Genomic DNA, 21774 nt, shown 5'->3' with positions numbered 1-21774 from the left:
TTTCTACTTACAGTGCTACTTTTGTTGTTGTTAATCCTCACCAGAGGATATTTTTCCCATTGATTTTTTAGAGAGAGTGGAAGGGAAGAGGAGAGACAGAGAGAGAAACATTGATGTGAGAGAGACACATGGATGGGTTGCTTCCCACACCCACTGGGGCCAAGAACAGGAACCTGCAACCTTGACTGGAATTGAACCTGTGACCCTTTAATCGGTGGGCCAACACTCTAACCTCTGAGATAAACCAGATAGGGCACAAAACTACTTTTAATACTTTGAGCTGAGCCCCAAGGGAATAAAATCACAGGGAAGGGGTAACCCCTTCCACTGAGGGAATGAAGCGTAGAAGAAACTGCTGCAGACTCAGAGCAGAAGGAATGCCCTTGGTGTGGAGTGCTGTCAGAGATGGGGTGGGACTGGCTCCAGGCACACAGGCCAAGGGCAGGAGGGTTGGACACAGCCACAAAGCTACTTGGGTCCCTCCCTCTCGTTTACCTTTTTCTGCTTCTGCTGCATGGTCTTTAAGTCCCTCTGCTCCCAGGCAGCAGCAGAAGGTCCTCACCTCAGCGCTATCACGTCATCATGGCGAAGGCAGCGGCTCAGCACTGCCTCCATTGGGTTCCCTTGTTCCGTCCGATGTTGCAGGCCAATGTTGTGATTCTTTGGGTCTGACAGTGTGTGTTTCCAAGAGTTCATGATTTGAAGAGGTGGCATTTCTGTGATTCCAGATTTTGTGTGTCCATAGAGTTGATGGCTCTGTGTCTCTGGGCCCAACCTTTGCCAGGAAATGATCAGCACCTGCCCTAGTGCTGGCCAGGGGCCATGCCGGGTGTGGCGATCTCAGAGGGCAGCCAGCAGGGCCCTGGTCAGCAGAGTGCTCAGGACCAGGATGAAACCATCTGAGTAGGACCAGAGCACCCTGTGCCCAAAATAAGAACCACTTCTCCTTATAAAAGGGGGGGGCTTTCAGGGGCAAGCCCTGTCTTCTGCTCTGCCTCAGGGAGGCCCCCCAAAAAGGCCCCCCCAGAGAAGGCTGTAGGACATGAGCAATCCAAGAGGCATCTTGGAAGAGTTGATGTTGTTTACGAGTGGTTGGTTGTTTGCTCTACTGCCCCGAGTTCTTCAGGAGTGCCCAGCTGTGTTCCTCTTGTTCCTCACTACACTTGGCACAGGCCTTAATAGTTTACTTATTCAGTCCCCTTTTATTATTTATTTCTTTTTAAATATTTTTATTGCGTTTTAGAGAGAGAGAGGAAGGGAGGATTGGGAGAAACATTAATGATGAGAGAAAATCATTGATTAGCTGCCTCCTGCACCCCGCCTACTGGGGATGGAGCCCGAAACCCGGGCATGTGCCCTTGCATGTGCCCTTTATCGGAATCGAACCCTGGACTCTCAGTCTGCAGGTCTACGCTGTGAGCTAAACAGGCTAGTGGTTTTGTTTTGTTTTTTGTTTTCGTTTTTAATAGAGAGGAAGGGAGAAGGATAGAGAGTTAGAAGCATCGATGAGAGAGGAACATCAATCAGCTGCCTCCTGCACACCCACTACTGGGAATGTGCCCACAACCAAAGTACATGCCTTTGACCGGAATCGAACCTAGAACTCTTCAGTCCGCAGGCCAGCGTTCTATCCACTGAGCCATCCACTCTTTTATTTTTAGAATGTAAGCAGGGATACTTCATGGAAACCCCCGGAGGGCGCCATATTGCATTGGCGCTTCAGTCCCACGAGGGGGCGCCCACACTGCGAGGCAAGCTGAGCTCAAACGTGGGCGGGGCGAGAACAAGTCCCATGGTGCCCCGCGCGCACCGCCCGCCCTGCGCAGGCGCAGCCGCCCTCGGGCGTCCTTTGCTGCGGGCGGACTCGGCGGCGCTGCCGGGGCGGAGGCAGGGACAGCGCGCCCGGGACTGATCCCGCCGGACCGCCGCCATGCCGGACAGCTGGGACAAGGACGTGTACCCCGAGCCCCCGCGCCGCACGCCGGCGCCCTCGCCGCAAACCTCGCTGCCCAACCCCGTCACCTATTTCTTAAAGGCCTTCGACCTCCTCGTGGACCGGCCTGTGACCCTCGTGAGAGGTACGGGCTCCCCCCGGTCCCCCTGCTCCCCGAGTTCCCTGGGACTGACTGCGGAACGAACCTGGACACCCCGCTGCAACCCGGGGCGCCCACCCGTAGGTCTTCGGGCTTCATCGCCTACTTAGACCCCCCAACTGCACCCCCAGGCCTTGCCCCGGGGACGCCCCGTTCCAAACCCCTCAGTGCTCGCCGGTCCCGCCGCTTGGGGGTCTCTCCATGCAATCCTTTTGCCCAAATATTAGGGGTTGTTGGCCTGTCGCAGTCATGTGTGTCCTGGGGCTTGTCAGACCCGGCTCCCTGCACGCTTCCATTCTGCGGCGCTGTGTGCAGTAGGTGCCAGCAAACGGGTTTTGAAATGAAGGGACTCTTTGCTAATGAAAGCATGGGTGCAACATAATTGGGTGGCCAGGTGATGGCCGAGTTCCTCTCAACCTGTCCTCCGTGTGTGCCCAAATTGCTCCATGTCAAGTTTAAAACATTTGTTGCCCAGTTTGTGGTTCAGCCATCCCCGAGGGGGTGGAGGTGGGGGTGGGAGGCAGCAAGAATACGTTCTGCCCTCAGTCACTAGTGCCAGGAAATCCATCCTTATGAGTTTAACCAGCCAGCTTCATTCATTGAACAAAACATTTGGTGAGCATGGTGTGCTCTTTGGTTAGGGAGGATAAAGTCCGCAAACCAGACTCCCTTTGTGTTGCTATTTCTTCCCTGTCCAACTTGTTCACTTCCCTATGGGGAAGTTTAGGCTAGGTGAGTGGCGGCAGAACTGGGACTAGAACCCCTGCTGGTGGCTGAGTCTGTCCACACACTGGAATTTGTGATGGGGGTTGGCTGGCAGGCCGGGTGGGGGCTGCCTTCTGTCTCAGTCCCATCTGTAAATAAGAACCTGCCCCATAAGGTTGTTGGGGTAGAGGGGGTGCGGCACCACAGGGCGGGGACAGTAACAGGGAGCTCCCATAAAACCTAGTTCCCAGCCTACAATGGAGTCAGTCCACTTGCCAGTCTTTGTAAAAGTTGAGAATGAGGGAAATCTGCCCCTCCTATGACTTGTTAGAGTCCATCTAAACCACGTGTCAAACACAAGGCCCACGGGCCAAATCTGTCCCGCCAGGCCTTGCAATGTGGCCCGCACTGCGATGTCATCACTGCACTCCGCTGCGTTTCCATCACAATGACAGTTTATGACTGTTCAGTAAACCATTCGGCCCGCGATTTAGGCTGGATTTTAGATTTTGGCCCCTTCTCTGATTGAGTTCGACACCTCTAATCTAAACCAATGGAACCTGAGTCTGGGTGCTTCTCTTTGCAGAGTTTATAGAGCAGCAGCATGCAAAAAACAAGTTCTACTACTACCACCGCGAGTTCCGCCGGGTGCCGGACATCACCGAGTGCAAGGAAAGGGATGTCCTGTGCATGTTCGAAGCAGAAATGCAGTGGAGAAGAGACTAGTATGTCCTGCCCTTACACAGGAGCCATATCACATCATGCCCAAGACCTTGAGGGTGGAGGGGGTGAGGACCGAATGCTCGGTCCAGCCCATGCTTTCATTCTCTCCCAGGGTGCAGAGAAATGATTCTTTGTAAGCCACCTTTCTTGTTCCTTTTTCTTTCAGCAAAGTTGACCAAGAAATTGTTAACATTATCCAGGAAAGGATGAAGGCCTGTCAGCAGAGGGAAGGCGAGAGCTACAAGCAGAACTGTGCTAAGGAGGTGCAGCAGTTCGAACAGGTGGCCAAGGCCTACCAGGACCGATGTGAGTGAGCCTCATCTCAGCCTGACCCTCCTGCTTGCTAGCCAACCCTCTATTCCTTACAGCTGTCGGCACTGGAATAATCAGTTTTCAGTGCACTTGCCATGGTTTCCCAAAGCCTTGCAGGTGTAAGAGGGATTTATCTCTGTGCCCCAGGTCCCCTTTCTGCCTAATAACGGTCTTGGATGCTTGACTTTACTTGACACATTATGGCAGAAGTGGCCCAATGACTCTTCCCCATCTCTTCCCAGATCATGACTTGGGAGCCCATTACTCAGCCAGGAAGTGCCTGGCAAAACAGAAGCAGAGGATGCTTGAAGAGAGAAAAGCTGCCAGAGCTGCTGCTGCTCACTGAGTCCCCTCCCACATGAATATTTCTTGCTGAATAAAATCACCTTCAGCCCTCAACCTTGACTCATTGATGAGCCTAATAAAAGGCAACTATTAGCAGGCTTAAATCATCACTTTATTTTTCTTGTATAAAATTATGTGGTGGCCACAGCTGGAGCCTGGGTCCTCTGCACAGAAACTCTGGTGTGAGTCTTCACAAGATGGTCAGTGAATTCCTAGAAAGACAGACAGACAAGGCTTTTGCTGTAGAGCCAGACACGCTGCATTTGTACTGGTTAACAAAGTAGTGGGGGCAGGCAGTACCTGATAGGGAGACTTGGTGAACACCGTCTCCTTCCAGAGATCCGGGGTGAGATAGCTGTAGGTCTTAGAGATGGCATCAAAGGTGGCCTTGGCTAAAAAAGGGAAAAGGGTTGGTGCATTTACCAAAAACACAAGACTTCAGATGTAGGCAGAAGCTGTCCTGCTCCTAGTAAGAGAGGTTACTTTGCTTTTAGGGTTTTCCTCTCTCTGAAAATAGGCCACCAACCACCCATATTGTGATTAAGCAGTGCTCAGGAGCCATGCCCTTGTGAAGGCCACCTACCGAAGTTGCCGAGGGTGGCAGTGCAGCCCCTGGCCGAGGTGTAGCAGTCATCAATACCAGCCATCATCAGCAACTTCTTGGGCACAGGGGCCGAGACAATGCCAGTACCCCTGGGGGCAGGGATGAGGCGCACCAGCACAGAGCCACAGCGGCCAGTCACCTGAAAGGGTGGGAGTCAGAAGGCAGGGCCGGACTCTGCGGCCGAAGACCCCATCAGTCACCACCACCCAGCCTACCTTGCAAGGAACCGTGTGGGGCTTGCCGATCTTGTTTCCCCAGTAGCCTCGCCGCACGGGCACAATAGAGAGCTTGGCCAGGATGATGGCTCCGCGGATGGCAGTGGCTACTTCCTTTGAGCACTTAACACCCAGACCAACATGTCCATTGTAGTCCCCAATGGCGACAAATGCCTGTGAAGAGACGGAAGTGGCTGGCGGTCCCACTGTCCTGCACAAAATCAGTAACCGCTACCCAAGGCTTGTTGCGCCCCTCAGGGAAAGGCTGGCCACTGTGAGGCCAACTGAGGTCCTGAGGGGGTCCTTTCTCTCTCTCCCCATTACGAAAGTCACACGTGTGAAGTCAAGTGTAACAGTGCAGAGCTGGGAGAGTCTCACGAAGCCCCTGGGCAGAGACAGCCAGGAAAACACGAGGTGGGTGGGGGTACCTTGAACCGGGTCCTCTGGCCAGCACGGGTCTGCTTTTGCACAGGCATGATCTTCAACACCTCATCCTTGAGGGATGCCCCCAAGAAAAAGTCAATGATCTCAGATTCCTGCGAGAAACGAGATTTGTGAAAAATGATTAAAATGAATACCATCCCTGAACATAGTCAGTGGGAGACCTGACTTCCTTGTAGAACTGGTATTCTGAGTTACCAGTTTTTCCTTTACAGATTGATAACCCAACGTCAGAGACAGACTAAGCCCTGGGGGCCCTCAATATATGTCATCCCTCAATGAAATGAGACTGCCCAAGGCTGCACCTACCTAATATCCAAGGAAGAAAAGAACCCATGCGTTACCTTGATGGGCAAGGAGAATAGGTAGATCTCCTCTAGGGATTTGATCTTCATGTCCTTGACCAGGCGGCCCAGCTTGGTGACAGGGATCCACTGGAGGGAAAGGGCGCCGGTGAGGAAGACAGAACGCCCGGAGCCGCCCACATGGCCGTCTGGCGCGCATTGCCCGGACCTACCTCCTTGTCCTCGGCCTTGCCTCCACGAGCTCCGCGGCCTCGGCCCCTGCCCCGACCCCGGCCGCGACCCCGGCCCCGGAGGCCGCTGCCAAATCCTCCACGGAAGCCGCCGCGATTTCCTATTCCGGGGCCCCCGGGGCCTCCGGGCCCTCCCGCAGCACCGGCGTCATCCGCCATTTGCTAAATGGACAAAAAAAAAAAAAAAAAAAAAGTCAAGGCCCTGGCATTCGCGGTCGCCTGGACTAGGGCTTCCTCCCGCCCAAAACGCGGTCACACCACCCCAGGTCCAGCCCGGTGTCCGCCGATCGCCGCCGCCGAGGCCCCAGCCCAAACCGACAGGAATGAACACTCACGTGTTTTATCGGAAAAGAAGAACAAAGATTGCAGGCAGGGAGATTTTATATGGCGCCAAGTACCGCGAGAACTAGACTGCACCATCCCTCTCGCGAGTGTTCCACGGGCCTATAAGACATCTTGTGATTGGCTCCTCGGGGCCTCGCCAGCTCTGCGTGCGCCTGCGCGTCTCCGGGTCCCCGGAATCGCTATAAATTGCCGCGCCGCCGCGCGCGCCGCCGCAGACTGCAGGTAGGTCCGCGCGTCTGCTTCTGTGTTGCATGTGTCGCTGGGTGGGTGGTCGGGCGATCGGCGTTGGTTGAAAATCACCTGCGGCCTTGGCCGTGACCGTGGGTGAGATTCGGCGCCCAGAGCCACCGGGGGCCTCAGCTCACTGTCCACTCGATGTGGGGAGGTGAAACCCAGGCCCCGACACGCGCCGCGGTTCGGGGCCCTCGGTGTTGCGGATCGCGTGATCCGATGTCAGATCCTCACCCTGTTTTCTGCCCGCAGGTCTCCCGGATGCCCCAAGCCTGAGGCCGACGCCGCCAGGATCGTGGCGGTAGAGGGACTTCGCTGTCCTCTTTTTTGTTTACTTAATTTGTCTTGTCTTAGTTTTTTAATAAATTGTTGTTCTAACTTCGTGTGTATATGCGTGTTTTGGGTTCCCTGCCTGTAACCTGGAAAATATATCGGTTGACCGTAAGATCAGTGTGTGCTGTGAAGGAGAGACCTGTGTAGAACACCTCTTAAGCTCCTAGCCAGCCCTAATCTACTTCGGATGCCACACAGGGATAGAACTTAGCATCTCCAAGATTGGTGGGTGACTCCTAGGGTCCCACACTAGAGCAAATAAAGTACCTTGAGCTTGATAGGAGTCAAGCTGGGCCTGCTAGCCATTAGCAAGGAGTGTAAGATTCACAGTTCTAACAGTGGCTCCTTCGTAACTTCGCGCAGGACAGGGTTAGGGTCTTTAGGATTTGATGTGGGAACCACTCAGTGGTATGGAAATACTCTTTTCTGTTCTGTGCTTTACATGTTGGAACATGCTGATCTCTCAGGTTGGGATTGACTTCCCTATGCTTTTCTCAAAGGCCTGCCCAGATGGTCCAAGCCTACCTACTCAGAGATTTTCCCACAGGCTAGCTCTCTTCCTGTACTGGAGGTTGAATAGCAGTTTGGTCCTCATTTCCCTGGTCTGTATCTTAGAGCACCATGGGTCTTAGATCCTGAAGCCCCTTAGTTCTTGGAGATCTAGCCACCGGGGCAGCACTATTTTAGGAGGAAAAGGGGAGCCATTCCTTTGTTCCTGCTGAAGTCTCAGTCTTGGGGGTACTATCCCTAGGAGTTTGATTCCTGGCCTGGTGCTGCTTGGGGATCAGCTGTCAGCCACTACCAAGGCAGGGGCTACAGGGACCTACCCCAGGTCTCTGCCCTTTGAGAGGGCAGTTAAGAGCCAGGTGGTGCGGAGTCCCAGTGGGCCTGGGACCAGGATTGTGACTGGCCTGCTTTGGGACAATGTCACTGTGATGTCGGCCAGCTCCCCCTGTGAAATGGAGGACCCTCAGCCTCGGGTCAGAAGCTGCCGTCTAGACACATACCATGGTGAGCCCAAAACCCTCTTGCCTCTGGCCCTTATATTTGTGCCTAAATTAAGGTGACCAGATGTCCTGCTTTTGGCAGGACAGTCCCGATTCTTAACAATTTGTCCCACATCCCACAGCGTTTTTAAAAAGTCCCAATTTTTCTTTCCAAAAATCAGGACTTTAAAACACAGTGGGACACGGGACAAATTGTTAAAAATCGGGATGTCTGGTCACCTTAGCCTAAATCCGATTCTCAAATTCTCACGTTGAGAAAGGGTGGACAATGGCTTACACGCTCCCAAATGGAATAAGGGAAGCTTTCAGAGCACTCTGGCCAAGAGTAAATCCAGGCAAAGACCAGTTCTAAAGCTGGGGATTAGTATTCAAAGGTCTTGACCCTCCCACAGCTGCCCCCTCAAAGTGAGTGCTGGCTCTCCTGTGGCCCACCTCCCTACCCAAAGCTTTTGTTGGGGTCTCCCTCTTGGCATATGGAATGGGTGACCAGATTCTGGTCCCAGCCAGCCCCTGATGCTGGCCTGGCCTTTTCAGAGTGGCGGGTATGATCTCAACCTCTTCACCAGCCCTCCCAACAGCAGCTTTGTGTGCTCTGTCTGCCACGGAGTTCTCAAGAGGCCAATGAGGTTGCCATGCAGCCACATCTTCTGCAAGAAGTGCATTCTCCGGTGGCTAGCCAGGTGCGACTGGGTTCCCAAGAGGCTGGGAGGCGAGGGTAGGGTTGAGGGCTATTTCTGTAGCCCAGGATTGAGGGGAAGGTCTGCAAAGCCATGGCCATAAGATCCAGCTGCTAAACCTGAGACTGAAATTTGTGGGTTCCCTCACCTTGTGTTAGCTGCCTGCAGCCCCTGACCAGACCTCAGAGTTGAGAGGTCCCTAGAAAGCCCTCTCATGCCTCTTCCAGCTAGAGAGAAGGGACCAACATGCTGCCCCTTGCTCCCTTCCCAATCCCAAAACTCACCCAACTCATACCTCCTAGACAAAAGACCTGTCCATGCTGCAGGAAAGAGGTGAAACGGAAAAAGATGGTCCATGTGAATAAGCTCCGAAAGACCATTGGCCACCTGGAAGTGAAGGTAGTTCAAAGCACCCACTGCCACCAATCTCCTTGTATCCCTTGGGGGATGGGGCAGAGCAAGGAGAGGGAGCTGGGAGACTCTCACCCTCAGAGAACTGAGGGTTTCTGCTCCATCAACACAGACTGCAGACTTGGGATCATCCGCCCTGGCTGAGCTCCATGTACTTGCATTGTGACTTTGGGCAGGTTACATAACTACTCAGCTCCTGGGGCCCCAGATGGAAATGGGTTTTTTTGGTTGTTAATCCTCACCAGAGGATATTTTTTCCCATTGATTTTTTAGAGGGAGGGAGGGAGGGGAGAGGGAAGAAAGACACACACAATTGGTTGCTTCTGACATGCACCCTGACTAGGGCCATGAGTCGAACCTACAACCCAGGAATGTGCCCTTGATTGGGAATTGAACCCAGGACCCTTTGGTGTGTGGACCAATGCTCTAACCACTGGGAAGCACCAGCCAGGGCTCAAATGCAAAATGGGGATCAGAAAATTTTTAGAGGATAATTATCTTTTTGTCAGCTATTAACTCTCCAGCCTCCTCATTTTTAAAAAAATATATATATTTTATTGATTTTTTTTTTTTTTTTTTTAGAGAGAGGAAGGGACAGGGGGAGAGAGCTAGAAACATCAATGAGAGAGAAACATCAATCAGCTGCCTCTTGCACACCCCCTACTGGGGATATGCCCACAACCAAGGTACAAGCCCTTGATTGGAATTGAACCTGGGACCCGTGAGTCCACAGGCCTATGCTCTATCCACTGAGCCAAACCAGTTAAGGCAGCTTAATTTTTATTTTTTTTATTAAATTATCATCTCTATACATATACCATTGCCCAGCCTCCTAATTTTGTAGATGCAAAAACAGATTTAAAAATAGCCCAGCCTGCATGGCTCAGTGGTTGAGCCTTGACCTATGAACCAAGAGGTCATGGTCCGATTCCTGGTCAGGGCACATGGCTGGGTTACAGGCTCGATCTCCAGTGGGGTGTGCAGAAAGCATCCAGTCAGTGATTCTCATCATTGATGTTCCTGTCTCTCCCTCTCCCTCTCTGAAATCAATAAAAATATAATAAAAATAAAATAAAAACTTGCCATACATGCACACATACAATTGTTGCGTGCAACTCATCCCCCTCCTCTCAGAGATCTAGATTCTTCCCACCTCCAAGCATCTGTCCAACTTTCCCTCTTTTCACATCATTGGTGCCTAAGAGCATGGGAGGTTCCCAGTTAGTTCACTGGTTCCTAGTCAGTGGAATGAGTGTCATGGGTGGGCAATGATTTGGGGTGGGCAGCTCAAAGGCTGGCAATGCCTGCTTTGGCTCACCTTGCTCTCCCCACCCTTAGTGCAAGAACGCTGAAGCTGGCTGTTTGGTGACGTGCCCCCTGGCCCATCGCAAAGGGCACCAGAACTCATGCCCTTTCGAGCTAATGGCCTGCCCCAACGCGGGCTGCACGGTGCCAATAGCACGTGGGGCCTTGGCAGAGCACCTGCAGCAGTGCCAGCATGGTGCCCAGCAGCACTGCACCGGGGGCTGCAGGACCACCCTGGACCCAGCGGAGCATGGGCCCCACAACTGCCCCCATGAGCTACACGAAGCCTGGGGGCAGCGCCGGGGGGGCAGCCAGACCCTGGTGCTGTGCCTGCTCCAGCACGTGCGCAAGGTGCACCACACCACCAGCCTCATCTGCAGGCAGCTGGCCCAACTTGGAAACTTCCTGGAGAACGACGCACTGCTCCTCGGTGCCCAGCAAGAGGATGTCGAGGCCACCCCACAAGGCAGCATTGGGGCTGAGGTGTTGGGGGTCCAGGACCAAAGTACCTTATAAATTGAAGGATAAATAAACACGAGCCCTGAACTGGCTTGCTCCCGCCTTTTCTGTGCTGGCAGCCAGCCCTCCACCTCTGCAGGCACTACTCCCTTCACCCTGCAGGGACACTTTCTGGCCTCTCTCCCTCCACCTCTCCCAAGTCCTTTCCCACCGCTGGATTTTAACACAGGCTGCTTTACCTCACTCTCCTTTGCCTGACTACTTTCCACTCAAATTAATGTCTCAAAGGTTCTTCACAGTTACTTCCTAACAACTTGCTTACCAGCTTCATAGCCAGTAATACAAACACTCAAATTCCTGAGTAAAAGCCAACTCATCACTGACTCACAGTGAATCCTCATTATCTCTGATCTCCTTACCCTTATAATTCTCCTCGCTACTCACTCCCTAAAGCTACATGGGCTTCTGTGGCTCCTCCTAACGCCAGCCCTGTGCAATGGCTGTTCCTTAGCCTGAAGCACTGTTCTAGATAACCACAGAGCTCCCTGCTTCACCTCCTTTAGGGTTCTGCTCAGGGGTCATCTCCATAAGCCTCCTCCACAACCCCATTTACAATTGCACTTCCTGCCCTGGCTGTGTATCTCAGGTGATTAGTGTCAAGGCCAGATCTAAAGATGACGTATTATAGAAGAAATCTATATAATTTTATTATCTAACAAAATTTTACTACCCAATGTCACTCCAGTTACTTCAATAAAAAATTAAAAATTAAATTAAAATTAAAATGCTTGCTACCTAGTGAACTCAGTCGGTACCATCCCACTGACCCTAGCCGGGGTACAATCCTGCCAACTTCCGCTTCCTGCCGCTGCAGCCACAGCCATTGGCGCGGTCGTGTGACGTCACAGTGACAGCGCGGTGACGTGAGTGAGGCGCGCCGGCAGTTCGTAGCGGGCGCTCGGGTCTCCCTCACGCGGCGGCGGCGGCTTTGGTGCGGCTGCAGCGGCGGCGACATGGAGGAGGCTACGGCCGGACTGAGCCGCTTCAAGGCCAAGTGAGCGGGGACCCCGAGGCTGTGGGCGCCGCTGGGGAGGGGACCGGGTTCGCAGCCGGAGGAGCGAAGGCGCCCGCCGCGGGCCAGGTGTCCGTTCGGGTTTGGGGAGGAGATGAGGACTGTGTACAGATTGGTCTGCGGGGTCGTGGAGGCTGTAGTGATGTTATGAGGCGAGAGAGCCAGCAATGGCTGCTCTCGGAAGGGGGCCTGGGGCCCGGGGCCCGGCCAGGCTATTAAATTAGAAGCCAGTTGGGGAGTGGGGGACGAGAAATCTTCGAGGAGGAAGGGGCGGGCTGAGCACAAATGGAGGCCGGTTCTGGATGGGAGCGGGACCTCTGACACCCTCGGGGAGCGGAGAACCACCACCTTTGGGTCAGGCTGCTGGGAGCTTTCACCTGCTGTCCCTCTTCTCCGGGGAACAGGCAGACAGGTCAGGAGACGGGCGGATAGCAGTGGCCTAGGAAGCCCTGAATCCTGTGTTTTTTCCCCAAGTCTCTGGTGAACATCTAAATGCTCAGTGCCCATCGCTTCTCGGTCTTTTGGCTAAGATCAAGTATAGTATCTGTTCTTATCAGTTTAATATATGCTCAGTGTCCGGAAAGGGACAGACTCAGCCCTGCCCTTTGCAGCGCAGTTTGATGGCATAAGTGTGCTTTGCGAATCATTTTCTTCAGTGGCTGTGACAAGCACTAGCAAAAGAAGCCCGAGTGGATGGTCTCCTGGCCCCGGGAGTTGCAGGCCTTGTTTCATGTTGGCAATACGGCTTACCCCAGTGGAAGGCGCCATTGAAAACTGGCGAGAGAGGTCCAGGCCCCCCACAGGGAACAGCCTGTTCAAAACAGGAAATGTTAGCAGTGTCCCCTTTGGGCAGGATCTTGGAAACATGTAAGGAGAGGAGTGGATTTTAAGACAGAGTTATGTTCTAATTGATCTTTTTGGCAGAGGGTTTGAGAGAGTTGGGGAGGGCGGGCGACGGCTGGTGAAGATGCTGGAGCCTCTCTCTAGAGGGGACAGTGCAGTGAGACCTGGACCAGCATGGAGGCAGCCGAGCAGGATGGACTAGGACTGCTTGGGGACTGAGATGCCGGCCAGGCTGGGGAGGGAGGATTTGGGAAGGGTTCAGGCTGGACCTCGGGGATGGTGTTGAGTGTGTTGCCATGGGCCAGTACTCAGGCCTGGCTTCCCATGGCCAGCAGGGGGCCCCCAAGGCCTGGCCTGATGTGCACTGGGGAATCTGGGGAAAATGGACTGTTTGGATAGTATTTGTAGTGGGACCCTCTGTGGATCACCAACCCAGGTCTGGGTCTCAAGTAATCTGTAACAAGGGGATACCAACACCCACCTCATCACCACCGGTACTCCATCCCTACTGCTGTCCAGAGGCTCAGTCACAAGGACCTATTGGGTTGACCTCTGGGAGAGCACCCAGCACAGGGCTTGGCACTGGAGACCAAGGAGTAAGTGATTCCCTCTCTTTCTCTGTCCACCCTCCAGCTATGCTGTCGAGCGCAAGATCGAGCCTTTCTACAAGGGCGGGAAGGTGCAGGTACCAGCTCGTGGGGGGCAGGGCAGAGTGGGGGGCAGGCAGGGATTACTGTGTTACCTTGGCTGAGACCCTCTCTGTCACCAGCTGGACCAGACTGGGAAGTACCTCTTCTGCGTCTGTGGTACCAAAGTCAACATCCTGGATGTAGCCTCAGGGGCCATCCTGCAGAGCCTGGAGCAGGTGAGGGCAGGGAGAGCCAGGGTTAGGGACTGGTGTGGAAAAGCAGCCTATTCTCATAGCTTTCTGTGCGCCCACTCTTCCCCCAGGAGGACCAGGAGGACATTACTGCCTTTGATCTCAGCCCTGATGATGAGGTATCTGGGGCAGGGGTGGAAGGTGGGCTCCAGTATTTCCCAATCAAACAGCCTATGAGGATGGGTCCTCTACCCCCGACCCCCTAGGTAAACTACATCCTCTCCTAGGTGCTAGTGACAGCCAGTCGGGCACTGCTGCTGGCTCACTGGGCCTGGCGAGAGGGCAGTGTCGTCCGCCTGTGGAAAGCGATACACACAGCCCCTGTGGCCACCATGGCCTTCGATCCCACCTCCACCCTGCTGGCCACAGGTAGGGCCCAGCAGGTGGACGGGCCGGCTGGCGGGCACGGGGCTTTGGGCACACCAGCCCCCTCACCTCAAACATGTTTCCACAGGCGGCTGTGACGGGGCTGTGCGTGTCTGGGACATTGTGCGGCACTATGGGACACACCACTTCCGGGGCTCGCCAGGTGTCGTGCAGTGAGTAGGGCAGCAGAGCCTGGGTGAGTGGGGCATCATGGTGGGATAGCACAGCTCACCTGCCGCCCCTCCCTGTCTGCAGTTTGGTGGCCTTCCACCCGGACCCCACACGCCTGCTGCTCTTCTCAGCCACAGATGCCGCCATCCGCGTGTGGTCGCTACAGGACCAGTCGTGCCTGGCTGTCCTGACTGCCCACTACAGTGCTGTCACCTCACTTAGCTTTAGTGCTGATGGCCACACCATGCTCAGGTCAGTAACCAGCTGCCCAGGTCTCAGCAGGCAGGGAGGGCCATGGCGGAGACTCGGGAACTGAGGTGGCTGTTTCCCCAGCTCGGGCCGGGACAAGATCTGCATTGTCTGGGACCTGCGGAGCCACCAGGCCCTGAGGACCATCCCTGTGTTTGAGGTGGGGCACCTGGGGGGTCAGGGCCAGTGAGTGGGTTGGGTTGGGTAGGGAGTGGGGCTGCCACCTGAGACCTGCTCCTCCTTAGAGTGTAGAGGCCGCAGTGCTATTGCCGGAGGAGCTGGCACCCGAGCTGGGTGTGAAGTCCACGGGCCTGCACTTCCTGACAGCTGGCAACCAAGGTGCGTGGGGCCAGGGCAGGGAGCAGGGACTGGGCGTGGCCCGTGGACCTGAGTCCCAGCAGCCTCTCTCCCTGCGTAGGTGTGCTGCGCGTGTGGGAGGCGGCCTCTGGGCAGTGTGTGCACACACAGCAGCAGTTGTCAGGCCCTGGGCGGGAGCTCACCCACTGCACCCTGGTCCGAGCTGCTGGCCTGCTCCTCACCGTCACTGCCGACCACAACCTGCTGCTCTACGAAGCACGTTCTCTGAAGCCGCAGAAACAAGTGAGCACTGCCCCTGGTCAGCCCTGGGTCTGGGGAAGTAGACCCTCTTCTCACGTGAGCCCTGGCTCGTGTCCCTCCACCTGCAGTTTGCCGGCTACAGCGAGGAGGTGTTGGATGTGCGGTTCCTTGGGCCTGACGACTCCCACATTGTCGTGGCCTCCAACAGCCCCTGCCTGAAAGTATTTGAGCTACAGACGTCAGCCTGCCAGATTCTCCATGGCCACACAGGTGAGGGCGCCAGGCCAGCGCTCCTGGGACCCCTTCCCTTAACTCATCTCCGACCGTTCTCCTTCCACTTTTCTTTCAGATATTGTCCTTGCCCTGGATGTGTTTCGGAAGGGGTGGCTCTTTGCCAGCTGTGCCAAGGTGAGATACCCCAAGAGGTGTGGAGGCATAGGTCCCCAGTGGGAAAGTCGGGCCCAGCCTCTGTCCTCACCCCTCCCGACCGCAGGACCAGAGCATTCGCATCTGGAGGATGAACAAGGCTGGCGAAGTGACCTGTGTGGCTCAGGGCTCTGGGCACACACACAGCGTGGGCACCGTCTGCTGCTCTAGGTAGTGGGCCGGGGCTGGGAGCCAGAGTGTCACAGACGTGGAAACCTAGGCCCTGCTGATGGAGTCCCAGCTCAGGGACACGGAGAGGAGAAGGTGGTGCCTTTGACCTTGCTCTTTGAAGCTTTAACCTAGGGATTAGAGTAACGAACGAATGGGCCAGGAGCACCCCAAGTGCCATTGTTGGGTGGGGGTTCCTAGGAAGTGCCTTGGAGCTGGGTGGATGAAAGGGGCAGGATGTTGGGGCAGAGAGGACGACACTGAACAAGTGCAGGTTGAGAAGGCGCTCCTTGTATGTAGGCCTGGGGTCCCATTGTTGGGACAAAGTCACCTGGGGTGGCGGCACCGAGGGCAGGCGGCGTGGGCTTGCAGTGCAGACAAGTGGTCCCGGAGAAGTGTCTGGGTACCTCAGGCCATCTGCCTTCTGGAATGGCCCTCTGATCTGGACCACGGTCCTGCAGGCCTGAGCTGTGGTGCACGGGCAGACTGGGCTGGCCAAGGCTCATCGGGCGTCTTTCCCTGCGCCCCCACTGGGCTTTAGGCTGAAGGAGAGCTTCTTGGTGACGGGCAGCCAGGACTGCACTGTGAAGCTGTGGCCCATCCCCAAAGTCCTGCTGTCCAAGAGCACAGCCCCGGACAGTGACCCTGTTCTCCTACAGGCCCAGGCGACACAACGCTGCCACGACAAGGTGAGCACACGGGGGTGGCACTGGGGCAGGCCCTCACCGGGGCAGGGGTATCTGAGCTGCCACCTGTTGCCATCACTAGGACATCAACAGTGTAGCTGTCGCTCCCAATGACAAGCTGCTGGCCACAGGCTCACAGGACCGCACAGCCAAGCTCTGGGCCCTGCCACAGTGCCAGCTGCTGGGTGTCTTCTCAGGCCACCGGCGTGGCCTCTGGTGTGTCCAGTTCTCACCTATGGATCAGGTGCTGGCCACTGCCTCGGCTGATGGCACTGTCAAGCTCTGGGCATTGCAGGACTTCAGCTGCCTTAAGGTAAGCGCCCCCCACCCCAGGCCCGTCCCCCACCCCAGTCCTAGTCCCTCCCGGATGCCGTCTCATACCCTCCCTGTCTCAACCCTGCAGACTTTTGAGGGGCATGATGCGTCTGTGTTGAAGGTGGCCTTTGTGAGCCGGGGTACACAGCTGCTGTCCAGGTGACTGGGCTGGGGACAGGGCAGGGGTGGTGGTGAGCTGGGAGACAGGTCCCAGCGCTGAGCCCCCTCCAATCCCAAACCCAGCGGCTCTGATGGGCTCGTGAAGCTCTGGACCATCAAGAACAATGAGTGTGTGAGGACGCTGGATGCCCACCAGGACAAGGTCTGGGGGCTGCACTGCAGCCAGCTGGACGACCGTGCTCTTACCGGCGCCAGTGACTCCTGTGTCATCCTCTGGAAGGTGTGTGGGCATTGGTGCAGTGGGCGAAGAGTGGGCAGGGCAGCATGAGGTTCCACTCTGACCCCAGTCTGACCCTAGGATGTTACCGAGATGGAGCAGGCAGAGGAGCTGGCCAAGCGGGAGGAGCAGGTGGTCAAGTAAGTCTGGAGGGTTCCGACCGAGCCTCCTTGTGAGTGCCACCTACCATGCATCAATATCAGCCTCTCCCTCGGGGTAGGGTATATTAGCATCAAGAACAATGCTTTATAGCAGGGGGAAACTGAGGTTTGGAGTGCTGACACAGGTCACCATCAGTGAGTGCTCAGGCCAGGTCTGCTGACTCCTAAGCCAGCTCCCTCATGGCTCTGCCTTCAGCTCCAGCCCCAGCCATGTGGCCCTCTCCTCCCTTCCCCCGCCAGGCAGCAAGAACTGGACAACCTGCTCCAGGAGAAGCGGTACCTGCGGGCACTGGGCCTGGCCATCTCCCTGGACCGGCCCCATACCGTGCTGACTGTTATCCAGGGTCAGTGCTACCTCAGGGGCCTGACAGGCGGCCGTGGAGGGGGGACGAGGGTCCTCTCAGGTCTGTCCTCCTTCCCTGCGGCTTATCTTCCCTCCTGCAGCCATCCGGAGGGACCCTGAGGCCTTGGAGAAACTGGAAGCCACCGTGCTCCGACTTCGGCGAGACCAGAAAGGTCTGGGGCAGGAGGGTAGAGGCTGGACAATGACTGGTATGATGGGGTGGCCAGCAGGCAGGTCTGACCATCCCCTCACCTGCAGAGGCCTTGCTGCGCTTCTGCGTCACGTGGAACACCAACTCGCGGCATTGCCACGAAGCCCAGGCCGTGCTGGGCGTGCTCCTGCAGCACGAGGCCCCGGAGGAGCTGCTGACGTACGAAGGCGTGCAGGCCTCGCTCGAGGCCCTGCTGCCCTACACAGGTAATGGCCACAGCCCAGGGTGGCGGCGGGAGCAGCCTGGCCAGGCCCTGGACCCCCTGACGTCCTCTGTCGTCCCCAGAGCGGCACTTCCAGCGGCTCAGCCGGACCCTGCAGGCAGCCACCTTCCTGGACTTCCTGTGGCACAACATGAAGCTGCCCACCCTCCCCGCCGCCCCCTCCGCCCTCTGAATGCCACAAGGTTGTTTGTTTGTTTGTTTGTTTTTTATTGTTGTTTTTTGTTAAAACACCAGAAGGTTTTATCCCAGTTCCCTGTGTCTGTTAGGCTTTTGTCTCACCCCAGGTCCCAGGCTACAGCCTTGGCCAAGCATCATCCCTGTGCCTTGGCCTGTGCAATCCAACAGGCCCAGCCCCTCAGCATGGACACTTCACTCAGAGGAAACGGGAGAGTATAGCTTCCTGGCCCTGCCGGCCACAAGTCCCACCCTCAAATGCACCTCCCCCTGCCCTGGGGGGGTGGGGTACACACACTCTCTCCATGCGGTTCACACACCCTCAAGGATGTCCCTGACTCCGTGGGTCCCTCCCCAGTGCCCTACGGGTGATGGTGCAGCAGCGATTCTGAATGGCGCTCAGCAGGGGGCGGGCTGGCACGGTAGGAGGAAGTGTCGTGACCTGGGGGGACTTGGGGGAGCTTTGGGCTTCCCCCGCCCTGTTCTCTCCCCGCTCTGCCCCAGAATGGAACTCTGGTCCGTTCAGGAGCATGCCGAGCCCATCTGGCTGCAGTAACACAGAGGGGAGAAGCCCTGTGCGGCCCCCGAACCTGCAAGGAGGGCAGTTTGGTTAGCACCTGGCCCTGCCCTCCCAACCCCATAGACTGCCCCCTCCCCCACCAGAGCCCCACCTGCACAGCCACCAGCCTCGGTCGGATGTTTCCAGCACGCGCACTCTTGCCCCCGCAGGCACTGACAGCTCGTCGGCCTGGCTGCCTTCATAGGCTTGGGAAGCACAGAACTGGGAGCCTGGGAGTGGGTTTTTCGGTGGTTAGCACAGGGCTTCCATCTCTGTCCCCTCATCGATCTCTCACTGCGTCTCTGCTAGTGCCAGGACCATTCTAAAACCCTCTATGGGCCCAAGTACATACTAGGAGACTGCTGCCACTGCCTAGTCCTTCCACTGCTCTCACCCTTGGGTCGGGTGCTCTCTGTCCCCCAGCCTTGCTGCACCCTGCCCAGCAGTGGGGGAGGCGGGGGGAGGGGCATTGGGTGGGGATTGGTCTCATTACCGCTATTCCGGAAGGGCTGTCTCCCATCTTGTCCCTGGCCCAGGGCCACCTCCTCCAGGTAGGGAGCAGGAAACCATGCCGTCTGCTGGTCTTCATTAGCCACCAGCCACCAGCCTGTACACAAAGGTGGGCCGGGGTTCAGATCCCCAGGCACACTGGGATCCTGGCTGCAGCAGGTCAAGCCCCCAGACTCCTGCCCAGCCCACCTGAGGGGTGTCGCAGCAGCACGTCTAGGGCCTCCCGGGCCTGCGCATGGAAGGGTTGGCCCCGTGTATCCTGGGTGCTGAAGGGCTGCAGACAGTGCAGGCTCAGAGCCTCCAGACTGCCTATGGCAAGACTGCCCTCGGGGCGGGGTGGGGGCTCTTCCTGGACGGGCAGGATCACCAGGCTGGAAAGGGCGGTCACAGGAGAGAGGTGTGGGGATGGGCTGCCACCTTACCCAGCCTTGTGCTGCCTAGGCCCTTTCTCCGTCATTCGGCCCCCACCACCAAATGCTTCCCGTGGGAGTTGGGGGTGGGTCAGGCACCTGCCGGGCGGTAGTGAAGGCTCCAGGTCCTGGAGCTGCGGCTCAAAGAAGGTGATGAGCGCCGGCCCCCTGGACACTCGCTCTGCCTCCAGCAGCGCCCGAGCATAGGTCTCCAGCAGCCGCAGGCGCACCAGCCCGCGGCCTGTGCGCCCTCCACGCGCCAGCAGCGATGTAGATGCGTCTGTGGGGACCACAGGGGACAGATCATGGGACCCCACCCCAGGGCTCCCCTCACCAGGTTGCTGCTCCTGCCCCTCCCCTTACTCCTCCCAGAATCCCTGGTGCCTGACCGGGAAGTTTGGGGAGAACTCGGTCGGATCTCCGCAGCAGGCCTGCCTCCACCGGGAAGGTCTTCTTGAGGATCTTCTAAGGGAGAGAACTGGCATGTTGGTGTTTGAGGGCCCACTGGGTAACCGTGGGAGGGGGGAGGGATCTCCTGGGATCGCAGGGGCTAGAAGCCCGCACAGTGCGAGGGCAGGCATGGTGGGGCTGAAGCTCCTTTAGAGGAAGTCCCAGGTTCACTCACATGGAGCCTCTTGAATTCCTCCCAGCTTCTCCGCACCAAGGTGTTGCTGTCATCCGACCAGCACACAGAGAAGGCGAACATCTGTTTGGAGGAAAGGCTGGGGCACCTGGGAGGGACTGGGCCCTGAACTTCCTCCCTCCCCCCCCTCCCTCCCTCCCCCTTCCTTCCCTACCTATTCTTCCTAAAGTCCACAGGGACCAGCACTTACTTGGAGCTCCTCTATTTGCACCAGAGCTGTTGCCCGGACTGACACTGGGTGCCTAGGGCCCACCATAGCTGTGGTCTCGGGTCTAGATCGTAGGCTTCTGGAGTCAGAAGTGGTTGGTAATCACCTGCTGCTCCCCAACCACACAGGGACGAGGTGAAGTACCCGGAAGATGGGTTGGAATTCCCCTGATGCCTCAGACCTGCCAGGTCTTTGCAGCACTGCCCTCCCCCTGTCGTCCTTAGCTTCCTCATTGGCCTCCAGCTGAAGATCTGGGGAGCAGGAGGGGGGGCACAGAGGTGGTGGAGGGGCTGGGACTGCTGCCATGGCAGGTGGAGAAGTAAGAGCCCATCAAAGTGCCGCTGGGCCTGGACCCCCCTCCCTGCTCTCCCAGTCCTGCATAATGCTGGGGTTGGTGAGAGCCTCCTGCCAAGGTGTGCCCCACTGCACTGCCTTTGAACTTGCCTGGACAGTTAGTACAGTTGTCATTGGGAACGACTTAATCCGCCCTCACACTGGAGGGAAGATTTCTCAATGTCCCCGAGACACCAAGGAGGAAATTTGTGTTAAGTGAATAATGTTAGTATTTCTGTACGTGTTGGGGAGGGGCGGGTCTCACAGGCTCACCCCAGAGGTTCCCTCCCTGTGGTGGTCCCTCTACAGTCCCTGGCACTGGGGGGAGGGGGGCTGACTAGGATTGTTTTGAGAGTTGCCTCTAAATTTATTATAATTTATTACAAGTTACTGCAAACACAGACTCTGAGATCAGGAGTGACCATTCCCCCACTGGATGGTGAGAAGACCCTAAGTCTCCAGAGCAGGTGCCCACAATTCCGGGCTGCTCTTTCTCACAGGGGAGGTTTCTGGAGCCCCATCTAACCTTGGTGCACAGTGTTCCTCCTGCTACTGAGGCTGCCAGCTCTGTGTTGGGACCCCATCTCAAGCCCTTCAGGGAGGAGTCAGTGTCTGGGCATCCCTCCAGGAAACCACCTGGCCTGGACAAAGGGCTTTTGTGTGTCCCTCCAGCGGCTCGCTCTGAAGCTTTCAAACCTTCACTGGTCTTGGCCTGGACAGTGAACACCTGTTGGTATAGGCCTTTAGCCCAACTGTCTCACTCTCCCCAATCTCAGGGGGGGCTAAGCTGAGGGCATTTGGCCTGGCAGAGTCCAGGTAGGAACAGACCCTGCTCCCCTGGAAGACAAAGGATAGAAGCTAGGGAAGAGCCAATTTACTAGCAGCCAGGAACCTAGAAGGCTGCCGAGGCCCCTCAGTAACCCACTGATAACCCCCTGCTTCTACACTCCCCACAACCCTGGATCCTTTCCACTCTTCCCCTCTCCATAGCCCCCACCCTTATCTCTCACCTGGGCAACTACAACCCCCCCCCCCACACACACACACCCCTAATGCCCACGTTCCTTACTTGCTCCCATGAAGTTGACTCCAGAGTAGGGGTGTCGAACTCAATCAGAGAAGGGGCC

The 21774-nt window shown here is 56.6% G+C and overlaps 5 protein-coding genes, 2 non-coding genes and 1 pseudogene across 8 annotated transcripts; 5 read left to right on the top strand and 3 right to left on the bottom strand.

Annotated features, from left to right (window-relative positions):
• The first annotated feature begins 1822 nt into the window (after positions 1–1822).
• Positions 1823–4282, top strand: NDUFB10 (NADH:ubiquinone oxidoreductase subunit B10). Its single transcript, XM_036409627.2, has 4 exons — positions 1823–2078; positions 3385–3523; positions 3688–3827; positions 4076–4282. The coding sequence occupies exons 1-4, from the start codon at positions 1931–1933 to the stop codon at positions 4177–4179; spliced, it is 531 nt and encodes a 176-aa protein (XP_036265520.1). The 5' UTR covers positions 1823–1930; the 3' UTR covers positions 4180–4282.
• RPS2 (ribosomal protein S2) lies at positions 4269–6163 on the bottom strand. Its single transcript, XM_036409626.2, has 7 exons — positions 5956–6163; positions 5783–5872; positions 5426–5533; positions 4998–5171; positions 4762–4921; positions 4479–4570; positions 4269–4390 (listed from the first exon to the last, which is right to left on the bottom strand). Exons 1-7 carry the CDS (start codon positions 6130–6132, stop codon positions 4310–4312), a joined length of 882 nt encoding a protein of 293 aa, XP_036265519.1. The 5' UTR covers positions 6133–6163; the 3' UTR covers positions 4269–4309.
• LOC118703994 lies at positions 5238–5370 on the bottom strand. Its single transcript, XR_004983232.1, has one exon. It is a non-coding gene; the product is annotated as a small nucleolar RNA SNORA64/SNORA10 family (small nucleolar RNA).
• Positions 6164–6602: 439 nt separating the features above from the next.
• LOC118704037 lies at positions 6603–6726 on the top strand. The gene has a single exon (XR_004983266.1). It is a non-coding gene; the product is annotated as a small nucleolar RNA ACA64 (small nucleolar RNA).
• Positions 6727–8118: 1392 nt separating this feature from the next.
• RNF151 (ring finger protein 151) lies at positions 8119–10991 on the top strand. The gene is made up of 3 exons (XM_036409158.2): positions 8119–8569; positions 8869–8965; positions 10316–10991. The coding sequence occupies exons 1-3, from the start codon at positions 8403–8405 to the stop codon at positions 10796–10798; spliced, it is 747 nt and encodes a 248-aa protein (XP_036265051.2). The 5' UTR covers positions 8119–8402; the 3' UTR covers positions 10799–10991.
• A 672-nt stretch (positions 10992–11663) lies between these two features.
• TBL3 (transducin beta like 3) lies at positions 11664–18058 on the top strand. Of its 2 annotated transcripts, XM_036409143.2 has the most exons (22): positions 11664–11795; positions 13290–13341; positions 13426–13521; positions 13608–13655; positions 13764–13905; positions 13991–14075; positions 14158–14325; positions 14407–14482; positions 14568–14661; positions 14741–14922; positions 15009–15150; positions 15230–15288; positions 15374–15477; positions 16016–16163; positions 16243–16473; positions 16564–16634; positions 16719–16875; positions 16954–17012; positions 17274–17377; positions 17478–17549; positions 17635–17793; positions 17873–18058. In XM_036409143.2, exons 1-22 carry the CDS (start codon positions 11755–11757, stop codon positions 17980–17982), a joined length of 2400 nt encoding a protein of 799 aa, XP_036265036.1. In that variant the 5' UTR covers positions 11664–11754; the 3' UTR covers positions 17983–18058. The 2 variants fall into 2 exon arrangements, with proteins under 2 accessions (XP_036265036.1, XP_036265038.1); XM_036409145.2 differs by lacking the exons at positions 16954–17012; positions 17635–17793; positions 17873–18058 and having other exon boundaries at positions 17478–17519.
• Positions 12319–12420, top strand: LOC118704055 (annotated as a pseudogene).
• NOXO1 (NADPH oxidase organizer 1) lies at positions 18001–21673 on the bottom strand. The gene is made up of 8 exons (XM_036409147.2): positions 20297–21673; positions 20089–20169; positions 19853–19925; positions 19563–19743; positions 19243–19424; positions 19037–19150; positions 18656–18773; positions 18001–18574 (listed from the first exon to the last, which is right to left on the bottom strand). The coding sequence occupies exons 1-8, from the start codon at positions 20360–20362 to the stop codon at positions 18307–18309; spliced, it is 1083 nt and encodes a 360-aa protein (XP_036265040.1). The 5' UTR covers positions 20363–21673; the 3' UTR covers positions 18001–18306.
• Between the last annotated feature and the right edge of the window lie 101 nt (positions 21674–21774).

Source organism: Pipistrellus kuhlii, unplaced genomic scaffold, assembly GCF_014108245.1.
Source record: "Pipistrellus kuhlii isolate mPipKuh1 unplaced genomic scaffold, mPipKuh1.p scaffold_m20_p_4, whole genome shotgun sequence".
NCBI lineage: Eukaryota > Metazoa > Chordata > Mammalia > Chiroptera > Vespertilionidae > Pipistrellus > Pipistrellus kuhlii.
The sequence above is the reverse complement of the archived record's forward strand: the minus strand, read 5'-3'. Positions and strand labels throughout refer to the sequence as shown.